General features: G+C 43.8%; 1 protein-coding gene across 1 annotated transcript in view; it reads right to left on the bottom strand.

Moving 5' to 3' along the window:
- adkb (adenosine kinase b) overlaps positions 1-18,736 on the bottom strand; it is a 120,697-nt gene that overhangs the window by 18,210 nt on the left and 83,751 nt on the right. The window contains exon 7 of the mRNA XM_080517864.1: positions 17,160-17,330. Within this exon, the coding sequence (XP_080373990.1) occupies positions 17,160-17,330 (171 nt within the window). The remainder of the gene's footprint in view (positions 1-17,159; positions 17,331-18,736) is intronic.

Raw genomic sequence — 18,736 nt, 5'->3', positions numbered from 1 at the left:
CTGAAAATCTAAAATTGTACAGGAAAAAGTGTAAATTGGCAGCAAAATCATGAATGTGATTTGTAGATAAGAGGATTTACACTCGTAATTGATTTTAATGGAAACCAGCGAGTGTCCGCACCTTTCTCGTCTGAGCATTGTATGTTTCACAATACACTAGATGAATGGAAACGAGTGGAATCCATCCAACATTGAGAACAGAAAAACTAAACTATAGATTTATGCACTTGATCACGTTAATTGCATTTGCGCCGACAATAGCAATGTTCTGGGTGAGTGGGCTGCTAACTGATCTGCGATTTCTGCGTGGAATTACAGGGGAACAAACACGCCGAATTGTGTGGAAAATACTTTCACAAAGTAACTCAGGCTCGTTATTTACAACGTAGGTGGCCGATGTAGTAAATAGGCAATGATATGGTCCTGCTGCCGGTGACAGAAGCCGTTGCTTGTCAGCTCGGAGCGATGGGGCAAATCGTCCAAGACAACCTTGTGCACTAAAATTCACTTCTGACCCCAGACTGGGCCGTAAGTTGATGCTCTGATTCTAAATAATCCAATTATCTGCAGATGAAGGGCGAGTGTTTGCGTGACCTTGGGGGAGAGCTTGACAACCTGGTCCTCAAACAGAAGGGGAGGAGATGACATGGAACAATAAGGTTACTGGTCTCTGGGGGGGGGGGGGGGGGAGCCCCGTTGGCGCTCTGCGTTGGATCAACATCGCGGCAACATGTCAATTCATCACCCTGCGCCCGTCCGCACCCACGGCAACAGGCCAGACAATTAGCTGCTGCAAGTCAAGAAGCCGTTTTTCTAATCCTAAAAAGGTAGAGTAGTCGTCTCTTTTCGCCCTCCCCCCCCTCGCCTTTTCAATCTACTGAGGGCTTAGGTCTCACATTTGTTTTCTTTTATTTACAACCACGTATTGACTTTTCTCCTCAGGAACGTTCAATCACCGATGAGAATGAGGGATCTCGCGGGGACGAGAGCAGCTCGGAAAATGTCTTGTCAAAACAGCAATATTTCATATCAAAGGATTTAAAAGAGACACATGAATGAAGGCTGGAACAAGGACGGTGCTGTTGAGCAGCACGCGGCTCTGCCTCACCCGCCGTCTCTTTCTAGTTAGCAGCTATAATATTTGTGAGAAAAGCCTTTCGAGAGAGAGTGGGTGTTAGAAGAAAAGATAATTGAAGCAATGTCTATGAGCCACATGTGTACAGTGTAATCCCTTTTCGGAATTTATTAATTTCTTTGAGTTGCTATGAATGCCAACATCAAAAATATTTTGTTCTATAAGCTCGGCTAAACCTAATATATTGCTAGGATAAATATTGTACGGCTGTAAATATGCAATTACTGAGCCTATACATGCAAGCCAATAAAACTGAAACGATTTGCAATTAAAGTCACGTTTCCTTAAGGGGCTTATAGTGTTAATATTCAAAAAATCTTGCGTTTGGGGCTGCGTACGCTTCGCATTTGACGTGTGCTGTTTTGGTATGTTGTGGTAGACATTTTTTTTTTTTTTTTTTTTCTCCAAACGATGGCCCATGTGCTTCTACAGCTGTTGCCACAATGACAAGTGCTTCGAGTGACATCTGGGCAGAATCCTCTTGTGCTCAAAAAAGCATCTCATTTGTTCGGAGATTGCTGTGATTGCGTGCTCGTCTTTTGATGATCTGCTCCGAGTTGGATTCCAAAAGTGAGCGAGAGAGAGAGAGGACTGTTGTGGATTTCAGGGCCCTGCAAGTTCTCCTCCTTCTCCTCTTCGGGCAAACAAGGTAAAAGATAACAAGGCGGGCTGAGTGCATGAGCCCTCTGCAGCCATAGTTAGTATAAAGCTATCAGAATGTGAGAGATGTTGCTGCTGTCAGAGGCTTAAACAGTCAAAGGGATATTTTTAGAGAGCTTAAGCTAATAATCCAGAGCCCAGTCGTTGGGGGGGGGGTTCTACAATTTCTTTCCGAGCAAAATGAAAGAGGAAATACACACTTCATGCAAAGGCCAGTTTTCAAAGCTTCACGCTTTGTTTTCTTTGACACCGTGAGTGACAGGAGTCTGCGGAAGCGGCGGGACGATTGCTCTCCGGGCTTCCATTTGTCTTAAACTGAAATGTTCCCCATCTTTTTTCAATTAAGCTCGATTCACAAATTTTCTTTCAAGTCACATGCAAACATGTTGACCGTTACACTTCCAAAAAGCGAAAAAAGCTGCATTCACTCCGAGTGACACTTCTGGTCACCAAGATGTTTTAACCTCAAGCTGTATCGACACCCAATGAAAACATCTGGCGTTTGAGCCGCTCAATTCTCCATGGTGTTCACGAGCATGCTGCCAATTGTAAATTTGGTGTAATGGAGTGTTTTTTTTTTTTTTACCTTCACTAACAACATCTGCCCTTTTTGACAAAAATGTTACATGAGGTGATTTTAGATGCAAATTGCACAATAATTGGCAATGATTTTTTTTTATTATATATCGTTATATAAAGGTGGACCAGCCATTTTCACAGCTTGATCATAATGTTGAAAGAAGCGTGTAAGGTTTTATGGATTGCCCTGGTGACGTGGTTATCACGGTCACTGGGGGTTTTGCATCTTGTCCCTGGGCCTGCGTGAGCTTATCCCTCAGGTACAGCAGCTTTCTCCCATTCTCAAAAAAAAAAAAAGAGAGACTCCTCTAACGCTTCCTTTTCAAGCATCAATTGAAGCCAGGCAACTAGTAAAAATGTTAATTCCTCCTTTGGAGTCTGTTTAGTTGGTGTTCTGAGCCACATGGTATGCTTAATAGAAGACAACCTGCTCTCTAAGCAGCTATGAGTAGTTCAGTCTATGATGGCAAAAACACAATGGCTCTTAAGGAGGTTTAAATAATCCCATAGTATGTTCTATTTTACTAAAATCTTACACACTGACTGTTTGCTTTTCAAGGGTCTCGCTTTTCTTCTCCTCTCTTGTTATACGTTCATATAGATTCATACACTGCTGCATGTAAGAGTCCCCTTAAGAAAAGGAATAAGAAAACTGGAGACATTATTGGCTTGCAGGATAACATATTCTGAGAAACAAACCTAAGCAAGCATTTAGTTTTTCCTCCTCTGTGTAACAAGTTGTCGAGCATATGTCACAGCAGGAGAGAGTCAGAGAAGAAGAAGAAAAAAAAAATCCAATTTCAGTGTTTCCCAAAGAATCTAAATCAAAGAGCAAACCTTAGTGCTAAGGTTAATAAAACTTGATAAGCTGAAAAGCGTAACTCCCTCAGGCCATTCAGAAAATAAGCATTTGCTTGACCGTGTTAGCCCGGGCTGATGCAGAGGCAGAAATTGAATTGTGTTTGACATTGTATGTGTGGAGAGGGAACGACGCCGAGGAGGGTATAGCACTGACAAGTTCTTCACAACAACGCCCCATGTTTCCCCCCTTCCTTTCTGGGCATTTCAATAAGGGCTCATTCCAAAGACATCAGGGTTTTAAAGCGCTATTGTAAGGGGTCGGAACTGATAACTGCTATTGTGGAAGCCATGCCTCGGAAAACGGGGCAAAACCAGGGGAGAAGAAATTTATCAGGTCTCGACAAATCAAATGAAAATGACAAATCACTTAATGCAGAAACCTTTTAAAGCAAATGGAGCACGACGGGGTCATGGCTTACCAAATAACTCAGCCAATTATCACTACTTACAGATATATATATATATAAAAATATATATAAAAATATATAGTGACATATGACACATTTACCTCCTTCTCTGCATGCAGGCGTAAGACTTCACTGAAGCGAGTCAGACAGCTTTCATAAATGCCCAGTAAAAACAACATCTGGCATTCAACTCAAGTGTTTCCAGTCAGGTTGTTACAGCATATACAGCCGGCTGACAATGGCGACGGTGGTGGAGGGGCATGGGGGGGGGGGGGGGGGGGGGGGCACTGAAGAATGACTAATGAACGGAGCATCGGCGGGGCTCGGCGGTGCCCTTGACTTGGCCCCGGGGTCACGAACACGACTCCCCCTAGATGTCGGGACGTCAGACCCCGGCGGGGGGTCCGGGCGCCGCCGAACAGGAAGCTGCCACCTCAAAGATCCGCGGGCCGATAACAAACCGCGGGTGATTATTAATATCATCTCGCGAGCTGATAGCGCGCCTCGCTCACGCTGGGTGGAGGGAAGGCGGCCGCCTGCTACTGTGCGGGACAGATTAGGAGGAATAAATCACCTGTACCGAGCCCTCCCGAGACTCCCCGGAGAATGCAGCAATCCCGCTGAAGCATGACATGCCACCAACATGAGGGTAAACACACGCAGGAACAACACACTCCAGAGAGGCAGGAGTCGCTTTTACTGCCTCGGGGAATTTGCTCAACAACAGCTGATGGTATTTCACTTTGGGTTTTTACTGGGCCATTAAGAGGCATGTTTCATTTCTACCTGGTTATTTCGCCGCATTTCAATGCCATCTCGCAGGTTTAATCTGCGACTCGGTTTTTGTGCACCGACAGGTTTACATCTGCCACTTCAATCGGAATCCATGCCAGAGCGTTCTCTTACTCCCAAATGCATTGGTTCCAAGTGTCTTCTGTCCAGTGTCTGGTAAAAAAAGCACCGTGTTAACTTATTTCCCATTTATTTCATAAAAGTCTGCCCACAGTTCACCAAGTCGTGCTGTTACTGGGAGACGATCCATTTACATTTGCATCACCGTCTGCAGTACATAAAAAGATATTAATTTGCAACTTCTGTCAAATCTCTCTGCTCGCCTCAGGCTACATTCACTATTTAAATGCACTGAAATGTCACAACTGCCGAGAAACAGCGCTGTGCTGATTGCAAATATTTGTGTCCAGTAAATTTCAGTGATTCCAATCCTACTTTTGAGACGTTGTTTTGTTGCAGAAGGACCGATCATTACAATGAACCTTATTTAAATACTGTTTTACCCAACATTCAACAGAACCACCGGGTAGGCTTTCATGACTCAGTTTGAAAAACACATTTTATATATTCCGCAGTAAATCTTTATTGAAACAGTGAAGTAAAGTTGAGAAGAACACTGGTTTGTAAGTTATGATCAAGAAAAAGCAGCAAATGTGTGTGTATGCTCAGCTCAATGCGTCATTTAAGCTGGTTTCACAAGAGTATCGGGTTTAGTGAGCCAAGATGCAGCATCAACTGCTTGGAATTTGACACCAGCCTCTCTGTGGTGAGTGTGTGTGTAAACTCAACATGAACAGTCATGTGAAGCTGAACTTGCGTAATGTCTCAACATCTGTAATATGACTGAATAACTTCAGAATTATTCATCGATAATTATATAACGTCAAGATCTGTTGTGATCATTACAACAACTTTCTTTCAGGTCTGTCTGACTGAAACACTTCAAATTAAAAAAAAGAAAAGGCTGAGGCATTTTTCCAGAGCTGGGGAAAGCACAAAGACATCAGAAGTAAAAAGCTGCGATCAGCTTCTGTCCTGCTTACATATAGTTCAAATCTGCTACACAATTCATTTCATACACAAGGAATAATTACTACATGTTGACTCATATCACTCAAATCAACAGCATATGTGGTTTCTGACACATCAGACCGCAGCTAAAAATAAACATTCTATAAAGGAAAAGAGAAAACGGGATGCTAATGAACCCCCCGAAAATAGTTCATGTGAGATTTGTTCAAATTTAAAAGGAAGTGCAAGTTTGACCTGAGCGTTCATGTGACGAATTTCAAACACTGCCCTTGGCTGCCAGTGCATTACGCACCTGGAGTAACAGCTTCTGCTATCTATCTCAGCTTGCCTACAAGGGCAGCGGAGAGGTCTCGTTCCCAGCCTGCGGGGACGGCAGCAGCACCTACAGCACGGGTCCAAAGGTTAAACAATCGGAAACATGTGCACGACATAAATATCTGAGCTATCTGAGAAATCTCAGCATGTGAAAGCAGGCTTTGCATATAAGCGGCTCCGGACAGAGGATGTAACCTCAGATGGAGCAGGAGGGACCAGGCAGCCGTTCGCTCAGTCCATCGGGGCTAATGGAAGCTGTGGCAGCGGCGGCTGCAGCTTTGTGCAGCGGGGGTGGGGGGGTGGGGTGGGGGTGTAGTTATCAGACTGATGGCCTTATCAGTACTGAGGGGCTCTATCACACATCTCACCTCTGGGCTCTAACAAGGGGTCAGCCCACAGCGTCGGACTACCACAAACCTGCTATCTCTAAAGGAAGTGCACGAAAGGGGAAACAGTGGAAGAGCTGGTTCGCTCAACAAGCACCAATAATGGAGCAGATTTGAGACCGTTCTCATGGCCGCCGCGTCTCAGATCTGATCAGATTATCAGATGATTTATTCTTCCTACACTCTCGGGGTTCTTTTGTGCTGGACCGTCGGCCATCCCGTGACTTCTCCCTCTTCCATGAAGACTTGTTCCAGATGTTTTGGATCTGGATCTTTTTCCTCGGTTAATTCGCTGCCTCTTTTGTCTGACTTTCCCCCCGCTTGTTCGAGTGCATGTTTTTCTTTCCCTCCGAGTGTTGGTATTACTTTGGCCATAAGTCTTTATGAGCTCCAGTTTTGCCTCCCGTGTCTTTTTGCCTCGTCTTTCTGTGCGGGACTTTGCAGTAGAAAGTCGTCTCAGTTATTTGGCAACGCTTACAAGTTCAATCATCTTCTCAGATTGCCCCTTTATATGTACAAAAGAAAATCTGTCTAATGTAATTATACTGATCGTCTACAGGGCTGTACTCTTGGCTCATGGTGAGAACATCCCTGATTCTAGTCCAGGTTTGGCTTGGGGATTGTTTTTTTTAATTAAATCTTTTATTTTTATGGAGTTTGCATGTTTTACCTGTGTGTGAGAGGGTTTTCCAGAGTACTCTAGTTTTCACTCAGAGTCCAAAATATGGATTTGGAGCCATTTGGTGACTCTTGCAGGTGTGATAGTGTGTGGTTGTCTGTCTCTCTGCGTTCTGTCTGGTGTTTTGTTTCCAATGTTAATATACCGTTATTCTACAGATTCCCATGTTCAACCATGGTTGACCAACTTTCAATGTCCTCAGTGTTTGCTGCCATTGGCAGCAGATGTGAAAAAATGTGCAGTATACACAATTGTGTTATTACCTCATGAATTGTCAGAAAGTTGAAGGTTGATTGTTGAGTTTGCGTGAATAAAACATCTGCGCGACACAAGGAGCGAGAAAGTTGATAAACATTAAATCTAGTTGTTGTGTAGTTGTGAACTCAAGTGTTATTTCAATAGAAATTAGTCAAAAATCTTCAAAAGCATTCATAGATTATGAATAATTGCAGCAGAATCTTTCCGCACTAGTCTTTTTTTTTATTAGTTTGCAATTTGAAAACCTGTGGCAGCCCTGGTCTATATTATAAAACCATCCAAAACTCCAAAGTTGAGATATTGAGCGATGGAAGACAAGCAAAACAAATTGATGGGGCAAGCAGAACAACCTGCACTTGCCAATATAACTTTTAAAAAGTACAATCTTCTCAACAAACTGAGAACTCATGGTTTCTTTTTTGTTTTGTTTTGTTTATTTTCCAATGAAGTTTTACTTTTGCGTAAGAGAGTTTTAATCAATATCTGGAAGTTTCTTTGGTTAAGGTCTAATTGATTGAATTCTTCAGCATCTCCAGCTCGTGTAAATGCCGAGCATAGCTCATGTATAATAAAGGAAACTGAAATACAATCTTAATACAACCTCTTTGGGCCATATTTTCAAGGCCATTACATAAATTTATCCTGCAGTTTAAGTACTAAAAATAATCTGTTGTGGAAGCAACAGCCAGTTTGGAAATGATTAGCATTTGTTGAGTTAAAGTTTCCCTCAAGCCTTTGAGTGAAAAAGCAGCGGCTTGAGGCCTTGAGAGCGTATTTTCTTAGCGATGAGATCCTCCATAAATACACATTTTACAAAGCTGAAACAATACTGATCGCTTTAGGAGAGATTAATCTGCTTGTGTTTTGCCTTCACGTCTCTCTAAACTTCTAAATGTGCAAAAAGTGAATGTGTGTGTGTGTGTGTGTGTGTGTGTGTGTGTGTGTGTGTGTGTGTGTGTGTGTGTGTGTGTGTGTGTGTGTTTGCTTGCAGAATGTATAAATCTGACAAGTTGTTTGCTTATGAAGCAAGTGAATCAAAACAAAACCCAAACACACAGTTATTGCTGGTTGTCAACTTAAAACTGCACACTGTCCTTCCAATACTTAGTTTTAATTCAAGTGTTATCAAAAACTTGGAATACACTTCGTTTTATATTTCTTTACATTTTCCAATAACTGCCTCTGTCATGTTGCAAATGTTCCAGCTTGTTTGTGCGGTTCGGTTTACTTATTCTCTAATTTTACTCCACTTTTGTATGAAGGAACACATACTTTCTTAATAGCTTTGTTTTGTTCTGCATGCACTTCCTTTTAACCAATAAACTCTTCAACTGTGATTATTTCCCCAACATTTATTTTTCAGTCTGGTGAAAAACAGCCTTTTATTAATGTGTGCTAAAAACTTCCTCGGAGTCCATCGGTTTCTCACAGCTTATTATCTGGTAAATTCAACAGGCGTTTGGTTGCAGGCGCTTCAGACAAAGGTCGAAAAAGCAAACAGCTTTTTTTTTCCCTGTAGGGAACCGTTGAGAACAGTGACCATACCCTCCTGTGTATAATAAACATGTGAGCATTTGGCCTGCTCTATTTACCTCCTAATGAGAAACAAAGATCTGCTCTGGAGGGAGTTGCATGCCTCAGACAATGAAAACCCAGGGAGGGGGAAAAAAAAAAAATAATTCAAACCATTTGTGTGCTTAGGGGACATGAGAGCTTTGTCAGAATAAATTGGCCAAACAAAAATTGACATGATGTTCAATGTGTCATCTGTTGATGTGGCCTGAGATGGCCGCGCGCCAGATGAAAACCTGCGTGAAGGGAAGGCGCCTTTCAACAAGGAGACGACATAATTTCGCATGTACGCGTAGAAGAACGTGATTAATGTCGCAGGGAGAGCGACACAAACCACGAGGCTGCATCGGAGGGGCTTTCTTGGCACCGAACGACGACAATAAATGAGTGAAAACAATGATTTCGTTTAGTTGAAGGAGGAGCAACGGGCAGCTTAAACTATGTGACATTTCTAAAATAATCCCACAGGTTCCATGCGACAGTCAATCTACCGCTTATGCGGCTTTGCTAGATTATAAATGTTGATTTGTCGTCCTCCTATTGGGAGTTTTTCCTGACCAATCGGAGAGTGGGAAGTCCTCCACTGGAAAACATGACTGTATACGCTGCACTGTGGGAATACAATCATGAGAAGACAAAGGCCAAGCCTCCCGCCAACTTTTCTGTGGATAAGAGGATTGAAGAAGGGGGAAGCAGCCGTGCAAACTCCAAGCAGCAGTGATTTGGGAGGGCGACAGTCATCAGGCCTGCGAGGGTATCCGCAGAAGCCCGCTGGTATTCAAACTTCTGTGAGACCCTGGAGCAACAAGCTGATATCCTGCGCCGTCTCCCGCTGTCATAGAAATATACTGGCCTCAGCACCGGCTGAACGTGGGCACTATTGATCTGCTCACAGCGCAATATCTCCTCTTACATCCATAATTATTCTCCTTCAGAGGACTCCGCTGCGTGCCCTGGCTGCCCGGCCAGCTCTCGATCTGCCTCCTTGTTATAAAGATGCTCTGTGGTCTCACATTTCCTTCGCTCTGCCAACGAACCCCCCCCCCCCTCTCTCTCTCTCTTAACCCCGGCATTTTCAAATATTTCATGGTTCAATCCCAGGGTTGGGGAAGGTGGCTTCTGCACGGCACAATTACAGTGGTTAGCCGGACTCCTCTGGTGGAGCCATGCTGGCTCCCAAAGTACCATGACTCGCAAACAGACAGCCAGGAAAAACAGAGGAATGTCAGAGAGAGACCACTCTCCTGCACTGAATCCTTCGCCGGCCTGTATACACATATCAAAAGACTGATGGGTTAATTGTAGCCACGCTTGATGTGATCAAGTTAAGTAGTTCCCAACCTTTTTGGCTGAGAGCCTCTTGAAAAGACGCAATACACTCTCTCTTCCTCTGACAAGCTAAACTCATAAGCAACTGGAAAACCGCTTGGTGAACCCCATCAAGGCTCAGAGACGGGTTTTCTATGATGTGCTAATTTGCAGCTGCAACCACGATATAGTATATGTCGAGATGCATTCCAAAACTGTCAAGAGTCTCACTTAGATCTTTGCATACCCTGTAAAAGTCGTCCTGAAAGTTCATTCTGCAAGAATGGTCGATATTTTCTGTACTACATATCTCAAATACAAATAAATGGGATTATCAGATGCGTATGGGAATTAGATAAATTTCCTAAGCTGCCATATTGATGTAACCAGAATAAAATTCTTTATTATAGCCCACGAGTTGGATCAGCTGTCACAGTCATTTTACTTTAGATGCTAAAAACAGCCTGATTGGATCACAATTGGGTCAGACCAGTAGAGTAATAGAATAATAACATACAATTACCACCTGCATTTTTTCCCCCTCTGTTTTACTGCAGAGAAGTAAAAGTAGATGTTAAATGCTGAAATTTAATGCACTTTTCTCAAAATGTATTATGTGCACTAAGGCCACAGCTATGGCCTTAAGAGTTCTTCCATGTTTTGAAAAAAATGGGACCAGTACTTTTAATGTCCTGCTGAAAAACCATCTAAACCAATGGCTCCAAATGCATTACGTCCATTATAATGAAAATACAGGAAGTAAAATCTACTTGTCCTCTATTCGACACACTTTTTCCACTTCAGCCTCACCTACAGAGACTGCCAGTAGCTTGCAGTGTACCAGTGTGAGCAGCTCTATCGAACTTCATGTAATGATTCCTGAAAACTCAACTCATGGCTGAATTCAACAGAATGTCTCTGTAGTGATTTTCCACATATTGCTGGTTGTACAATTTGCAATACAATGATTACATGTGTCAGGCACCGTTGTGTAGTGGAAAAGAAAACTATCCTCGGTAAAGGGTTTGGGCATGGGAGGGCCTTTCATATGCGGTTTGCATGTCCTTCATGTTCAAAAACACAGAACAGGATGAGTCTGCTGATATAACCTTTAGTTTATCACGCGATTCTTGGTACATTTGCAATCCATTTTATTTCAATATAATTCCAATTTAAATATATAAATGCCAATATAAAGTATTGAGTACAGAGTGGGTCGTCTCTCAAGCGTGAGGTTGCTTGTTCAATCCCCCAACCTCCCTCTGTCTATACGTTGAAGTGCCCTTGAGCAAGACACCGAACTCCAAATTGGTCCTGGTGGATTGGTCGCCTTTGGTGGCAGCCGCCTGCATTTTATGTGCCAGTATATGGCTGAATCTGATTAAGAGTGTAAAGCACTTTAGGGGCCGCTAAAGCATTGGGAAAGCACTGTACAAGTGAAATCCATTTACCAGTGGTGCCATAGATGGCTTTACTAACAAGTGCTTTATGACGATAATCATATACGAGTGGTTCAGAACTGATGCACCAAAAGTGAACCACTTGCCCATTGTGAATTAAAATGGACATTGTGGGTGAACTTTGCAAGAATTGAATTACAAAGCAGACTTGATGAAAATATACATTCATAAAACGTGTTGTTTGACCAATTGAGAATTGCTGGTGCAATGAAAGCAAAAACTATAACAAAAACCTGACATTTCAGTTAATTGATTCATCTCATGTTAATGCTAAGAATCTATAATGGGTTTTTCTTGCGACCAGCTGTATGACAAAAGTGATTAGAAAGCAATTAGGACATTCTCAATATGACTCATTTGTCTTTGATAATATTCAGGGGAGAAAAAAAAACCCCCACTGATTTGATTTTCAACAGAGAAAGAAAAAGGAACAGGAATAAAAAGAAAGTGGCTTTTCCATTTAGCAAATCATCACAGCTAATGCGCGCCATGACTCATCATACAACTCGGTGACTGTACGTCACACTGAAGGTCAGCGTACTCTGGCACCGAACTGCAGGCATGTGACTCATCGCAGAAATAGCACGTTCAATTAAAATTCAGTTGTGAAAGACACAAAGGAGAGCAGCAGCTAATACTTCATGTCTTTTCCTCCAATGACACATTGTGATTGTTCCGCCTCGCCGGCTTTAGAGATGGTTCTGTGTTCGCCCTCCCAGTTGGCCTGTGGGGCCTCGTGAATAAACACATAGAGGTTAATGTCTCATGTTCTCCCCTGTTCTCTGCAGACAGCTCTGACAGGAGGAGAGAGACGAGCCTAAAAGGAAAGCTGTTTCAGTAACACGCTAATCTGGCTCCAGCATCTCATTGTTTTAGGCAGCGAGACGGGTTATTTTCCTCAAGCTGCCGTTGAGGAGCACATCTCCAGTCCGCTGTGGGTGAGCCGTCAAGGGGAAATAAGAACACCCCTCTTGCCCTAAGGGGTCTTTAGTGAACTTGCCATCACCCACACATCCTGACAGCAGAGAGCACGTACCTCCACAGTCCCGCACACGTCACTGAGGTGATAAACAGCCACGGGCCCTGCCACAGAGATAAGCCTTCCAAGCAGTCTATCAAACAAACAAAGCCAGATGACGAATCTGGTGAGATGTTAAGAAATGACGCCATATTGCCCGTGTATCTCCTCTGCCTGCCTTTCTTTTTTCTTTTTCTTTTTTTCCATCTCCACAGACACACACACACACACGTGTATATATACACTTGTACACCCACTTCAGCCTGTCCTGGAAAAATCATTAGAGCCCCCACCAACACCACTAGCCCCCCCCCCCCCCCAACACACATACGCTGCATGCAGATGGAGAAAAATAGGGCTGAGAGCCAAAAGGCCTCAGGGGCTTTTCATGACAATAACCTTCTGTAGAGCTGCTTGTATCCCTCCACCTAGATCATGGAAAAGGTATCGAGGGATGGATGGGAAAATAAGCAAGATAACCAGACAAAATACAAGACGAGGGAACATTCACACAAAGCGCAGAGGAGGAAGAAATCTGTGTCATTTTGTTCTAATGGCCTGGAGAGATGGCAGACTAAATGCTGTTTTAAAACAGCTTGAACATTGAAATGATGATGGCTCCTTTTGCCTCAGCAAAAGGCATTAATACATAGCCGAATGCCATTTCCACTTTTGTTAAATGGCTCACCTATTGGGTATTCAATTACAAAGGCTGTCTCTGGTATGGAAGACAGGGCTGGGACCCATATAAATAAGCTCCCTCTGCGTGTGGAGCCGCACAATGCATCGGACAGCAATGGGAAGCATGTGGAGCTCCTGTATGGGGGTGGCACATCATGTTAATGGACAAGGAGTGTGGAGATTGTTGAGTGTTGGATGTGGGGGGAAAAAAACTAAGCTCCTCATGGTAAAAAAAAAAAAAAAAAAAACCTTTTTCCATGATAAGGAAAAGAAAAAGCCCTGAAATAATCTAAATTGAGAAAGCCGTGAATCCTGGCTAAAGAAAAACATCAGTCAGGGTGATTAATCCCGTCTTGATTAATCGTTTCATTTGTCTATGATATGTCTAAAATTCCATCACACAAATCCACCAGTAATGATCCAACCCCCCCCCCCCCCAATTGTGTGGTTTATCTCTTATGCTCAAATAGCAAAAGCAAATTGTGGCTAATTTTATCGTCGAATCCACTGGCATGTGGTTTTTCCAGCGGTAATGATTCCCTCATTCGGGCCTAATTAACTGCGGCCATTAAATGGAGGGAAATGTAATGCCCTGGGTTCCATGTCAGGTAGTCAGAGGAGGACAGCACAGGAGGACTCAATTAGGCCTGCGCTGTTCCCAGGTTATCACACGACATGTTTGCCAATTAAGTGAAGTAGCGTCTGATGTCTATGCACCTCCGTCGGCACCGTCTCAGAGGCCCTGGCAACACAGAGACGACACTCCTCTCCACCCCCCTACCAGCCAACGAAACAGACACTACACTATGCCCCAAAAAGGCAGTAATTACAGAATGGATGGGAGACTATTATATAAGCACGAGGCTGCCGGTAGGCCAGGCAGGGTCTGCTGATGCCAGGTTTCAAACAAGTACCAGCAGGATCGAGTTAGAGCAGAATTACCGAGGGTAGACTCCGTCAGAAACACAGACACATTTCAACATCAGAAGCGGGCGAAAACAGGAGAAGGAACAGGGGCTATTGACATTTTTTTTTGGACATCTGCGGGGCTGCGAGACTTGTTTTTAGAATTTCAAACAATCACAAGTGAGCTGTAACCTGGTGGAAATAAGTTTGACGTCATGTCATATAAGTCTTGATTGTCAAAAAAGAAAAGCTCAAATTTAGCACTAGTCACTTTGTAACCCTGAAAGCTTGCAGCTGCTTTAAACATATTTCACCCCCCCCACTGAGGGCAGCTCTGTATCGTGACTCAGTAAGTGTGGGAGAGGAAGCCAGAGACAGGCAGACACATTAGCCTTCCCTCATGGCACATTCTGCGAGGCTATAGGAGTCAGTCCACATGATCTCCACTGTCACTGACTTGTTATGAAAGCATCGGGGGCTGAGGCTTATCCATCACGTCGGGGGGTGGATGTTGAGGTGAGAGGACGGCCTGGGGGGGGGGGGGGGGGGATGGAGGGGGCGAGGCAGCACTGTTGCCCGTCACTCACCATGCACCACTGCATGACCGCCAACCTTGTCTGGCTTGTGCACAATGGGAGGTCTGGGGCCTGACTGTATGAGCAGTCATTCCCCGCTCCCTCCTCCCAGAGAGGAAGGCCAAAAGGAGTCAAAACACTCTGGACAGACATTAGTTCTATATAGACCTTTGAAGACCTCACTGCTTGAGGCAGCTGAGCAGTGAATATCTGCTGTTGCTTTTTTTTTTTTCCTTTCTTTCTTCTTCTTCCCAAACTCTTAGTTTGACGCTCTTAGCCGGGTTCAGTTCCTGAGAGCAAGCTCAGACAGAGACTCCAAAAGATAATCTCCTTCAACAAACATACATTGCAATTATCCAGAGTCATTAAACTGTAATGACTGGAGGTGTGAGCAAACTTCTTAAGCAAACAGTTACAGTACCACCCACCTGAAAATACATAACGCTTGCAAAATCTACGCCAAGCTTTAGGAGACAGAATCGTTCCTCACAGCAATTAGGGAGCAAGAGAGAGAGAGAGAGAGAGAGAGGGGTGCATATGTAAAAGGGAGGTCTTATGTTGGGAGTGGAAAGAACAGAAAAAAAAAATATGGGGAAAAGCTGAAGTCAGCAAGAGCAATAAATCCTCAGATGCTGAGCAGTTTCTTCCAGTTCTGTCCTGCTCTGTGGACCCCATCTCTAACCTGGAGACAGGGCTCTGTTTAGTAGCTTTAGCAGCGGGGAGGCCAGTTCAGTCCAGTGAACCACTTCCTCCTCCTTCCCCCCCACGAAGGTGCAGTTTGTCCGGGCGCTGCCTCGGAGTCCAGCTCGTCCGGCCCGCCGGCGGACGAGCCGCGTCGCCGTCTGTGACCACAGCTTGACCTCCAGCACAGCCACTCGCTCACACAAAGCTGGGGGGGAATCAATACATCAACCAGCGTGAAGCGGTGGACGTGACTGACATGAATGATTGCCAGGCTAATTTTTATTCATCTCTTTATGAGGCAGAGATAAGTGAGAAGTTTAATGAATACTGAGCGGAACCGAGAGCTGAATCAAACAGAAGACGGGGCATTAGGATTTAGTCTGAAACAAGGTGAGAGAATTAAGTGTCAGCTTACCGTATAAAGCACTTAAAGAGCTGACGCTTCTGCCAAGTATAGGCACTCTGTTTAATCTAATATCTGTTGACATTTTTTTTTTTTTTTTTTTTTTTTTTACAAAACAGTGAGAGTGAAGTTCATGAGGGCACATAAAAATCGGCGAATCAATAAAATTCATAATTCTAAGAATCACGGATGTCTGTGAAAAACAATCATCTACTCAACAGCTACTGAAGCATTTCACTGTCGACCACCAGCCACACAGTCGGATGGGATGTGGGGCATTTCTGTGGAAAACTTGCATATTCTCCCTTTGGGTGAATGTATTTTCTCTGGGTATTCTGGTTCTTTTCACGGTCCAAAAACATGCACTTGAGGCAGATTTTGACTCTAAATTGCCCAAAAGTTTGTGAATGTGAGTGTTTGTCTGCCTGTGTGTGCTCTGTTTGGACTGGTAACCCATCCAGGGTGTAAACATCCTTCACTCGGTCAGCTGGGATCAGCTCCAGTCATTCTCCAAGGTGGTGAAAGTAGAATACAGGGTGGACGGATAGATGAACGGATCATCATTTCGGGAAAAAAAATACGTCAAGAGGAAAGGACTCGTTCTGGCATGTCTTCAAAGAAGCTTCATGGATGTGATAACAAAATAACACCAAAGTGTCTCATTGAGAGCCTGACCACCCCGGAGAAACTACTGACCTGCCTATTGATCCACCATCAACCACTTCGTAGTGAAAGGTTCTGAAAAGTTCATCCGAGATGACCATCTTGAGGATAAAATATGATGCGAGTTTCTGATATTTTTATGCGTCAAAATGCAACGTTTTTTGTATAGCTGTAGTTTTAGTCTCAAAGAGAACCGTCTCAGGACACTGAATCAATTTCATAGTACATGGAAAATGAAGTTGAACTGCATCACATGCTGCCCTGCCACATGATATCCCATTATCGTGCTTTCTCAGGGCAACTCGGTAATTGTTATTTTAAAAATAAAGTCAGTGTGGGTGGATGATGCAGGAGGGTTGGCGGTGTCCCATCACTGTCATCGTTTAGAAATATTCGCGTGAGAAGCAGGTGGGCAAATATCGTTTTGCAATAATGGATGGCTCATCACTTTCACAAGTATAACTGTCTGTATTGTGTCATACTACCTTGGATTCAATCAAAGCCTACAGTATCATAATGTACCATATCAAAATGTATTTTAATATATAGCATCTTCTTTTGCGTAATGTTAAACCATTTGTAAAGCACTGGAAAGGTTTTTTTTCCCAGTAGAGGTGAAGCACGGCTGGTGTGTGTGTGTGTGTGTGTGTGTGGTTCCCAGTGAAAACATGCTGCACAACGTATAAACAACAAACTGCGTGATCACGGCTGTTACGTAGTTACAGGTGGGTAAACACAGGAAGACAAACAAAAACACAGGCTGAAACACGGCTCCCGTCACTTACCGTCTCGTTGCCGAACAAGATGTCGACGTAAGGCATAACCTTCATCAGAGGCTCTTTGAAGAACTGGCTGATGAACGGCGCTGAGAGGTTCAAGCAGAAGAGTTTGTTCTTATCTGAAGCGTGCTTTGCCACTTTGAGGATGGACTCCGGGGACACAGTCAGGAAAAAGCCCTAGAACAAAAAGTCAGGAGACAATCATGTTTACTACGGTTGTGTTTTGAGCAGTGTGACTGACTTTAACTGAACCAAATGCGTTTATGGGCACAGGCAGTATTATCTGTGTTTTGACAGCAAGAACCGGGGCCAGAAAAGACTAAGTATGACTGGCTCATATGAACTGAAACACTTAAACTGCTAATTTGCGGGTTTTGGTATTCTGTCAAAGCAGTTTTAAGGAGTCGTGGCTTGATATTATTGAGAAAACAGGGGAGCCAGGAGCGGTTGGGGAAAAGAAAGAAAAAAAAAAGCAATGGCAGCACTGAAACGTTTATCTGAAACGGTTTCTTAGAACATACACAGAGCAACAAAGAAAAGGAAAAAGGGTAGGGAAAAAAAAAAAAAATCCATCCAGGACAAAGCCTGTGGCAAGGCTCCAAAGCTCGTACTGGAGGAAGCAACATGCACGTATCCGATGATAGGGCGAACAAAAGTCTTGTCTGGACTCTCCTTACTTGGAAACAAGAGAGGCAGGCCCACTCATTGTGTGAATGAATACAAATCAGGTAAGAAAACACCTTTGTGTTTCAGGTGGAAACCTGAAGCGAGACTCTCCTGCAAGCCACACAAAAACACTCCTCCTTTGATACCGATCTTCTTAACCTTGTTTTTCAGCAACAAGCTGCTCTGTAAAACCACCGTGTCACAATAGGGGCAAAGGGGAGGAGGAGAGGAAAGGAAAGTTTCAGCACAGTGATACATTTAATCTGGCTGAAAAGCTTTCATTGTGGACTACAGTGCGGGTCTCATTAAAGCACTATGACATTTGCAGCAACAGAGGAGCGACCTCCACGAGAAAGAAAAGGGTATAATACCGATGAATAGAGGGTGACTGTGTAGTCAATCAAAAGTACAAGGCATTACAATACAGCAGGTGAATTCTTTATTACACATTTATGGTGTCATTCATTCTCTGGGCAGACAATTCGCCTTCCTCCGGTGGGCTTGTATGTCCTATGGCGTTTTGGAAGTGTCTTTAAGTTAAAACCCAGGTCGGCCTGTGGTTGCTGTGTCACGGCACCATCTGTTCAAGCCTAAAAAGGTGTTTTCAATGGGTCTGGGAGCACAAAAGGAACTCACTCTGGGCTAATGGCCCATCACTGACCCTGACATTTTTCTTTTGCGGTGTGCCAACGTGTCAGAGGAAGGGAAGATTGTTTTCTGACACAAATGGGCTTCTTTTTTTTTTTTGTTCCCCCCCTTTCTGGTAGTTGAAAATAAACTGTCATGGTTACCGTAATGTTAAGACTGATCAAAGGCTGGTGGCTCGATCAAATATCCTGAGGGGTGGTGAACTTTAAAAGCCGTGCCGCAGCTTCTCTAATCACACGCTGGCTCTGTGTAATTTACTTCTAACCTCG

The sequence above is a fragment of the Blennius ocellaris genome (assembly GCF_963422515.1).
Source record: "Blennius ocellaris genome assembly, chromosome: 21".
NCBI classification, from domain to species: domain Eukaryota; kingdom Metazoa; phylum Chordata; class Actinopteri; order Blenniiformes; family Blenniidae; genus Blennius; species Blennius ocellaris.
Note: the sequence above shows the minus strand (reverse complement) of the source record. Positions and strands in the feature narration are given on the sequence as shown.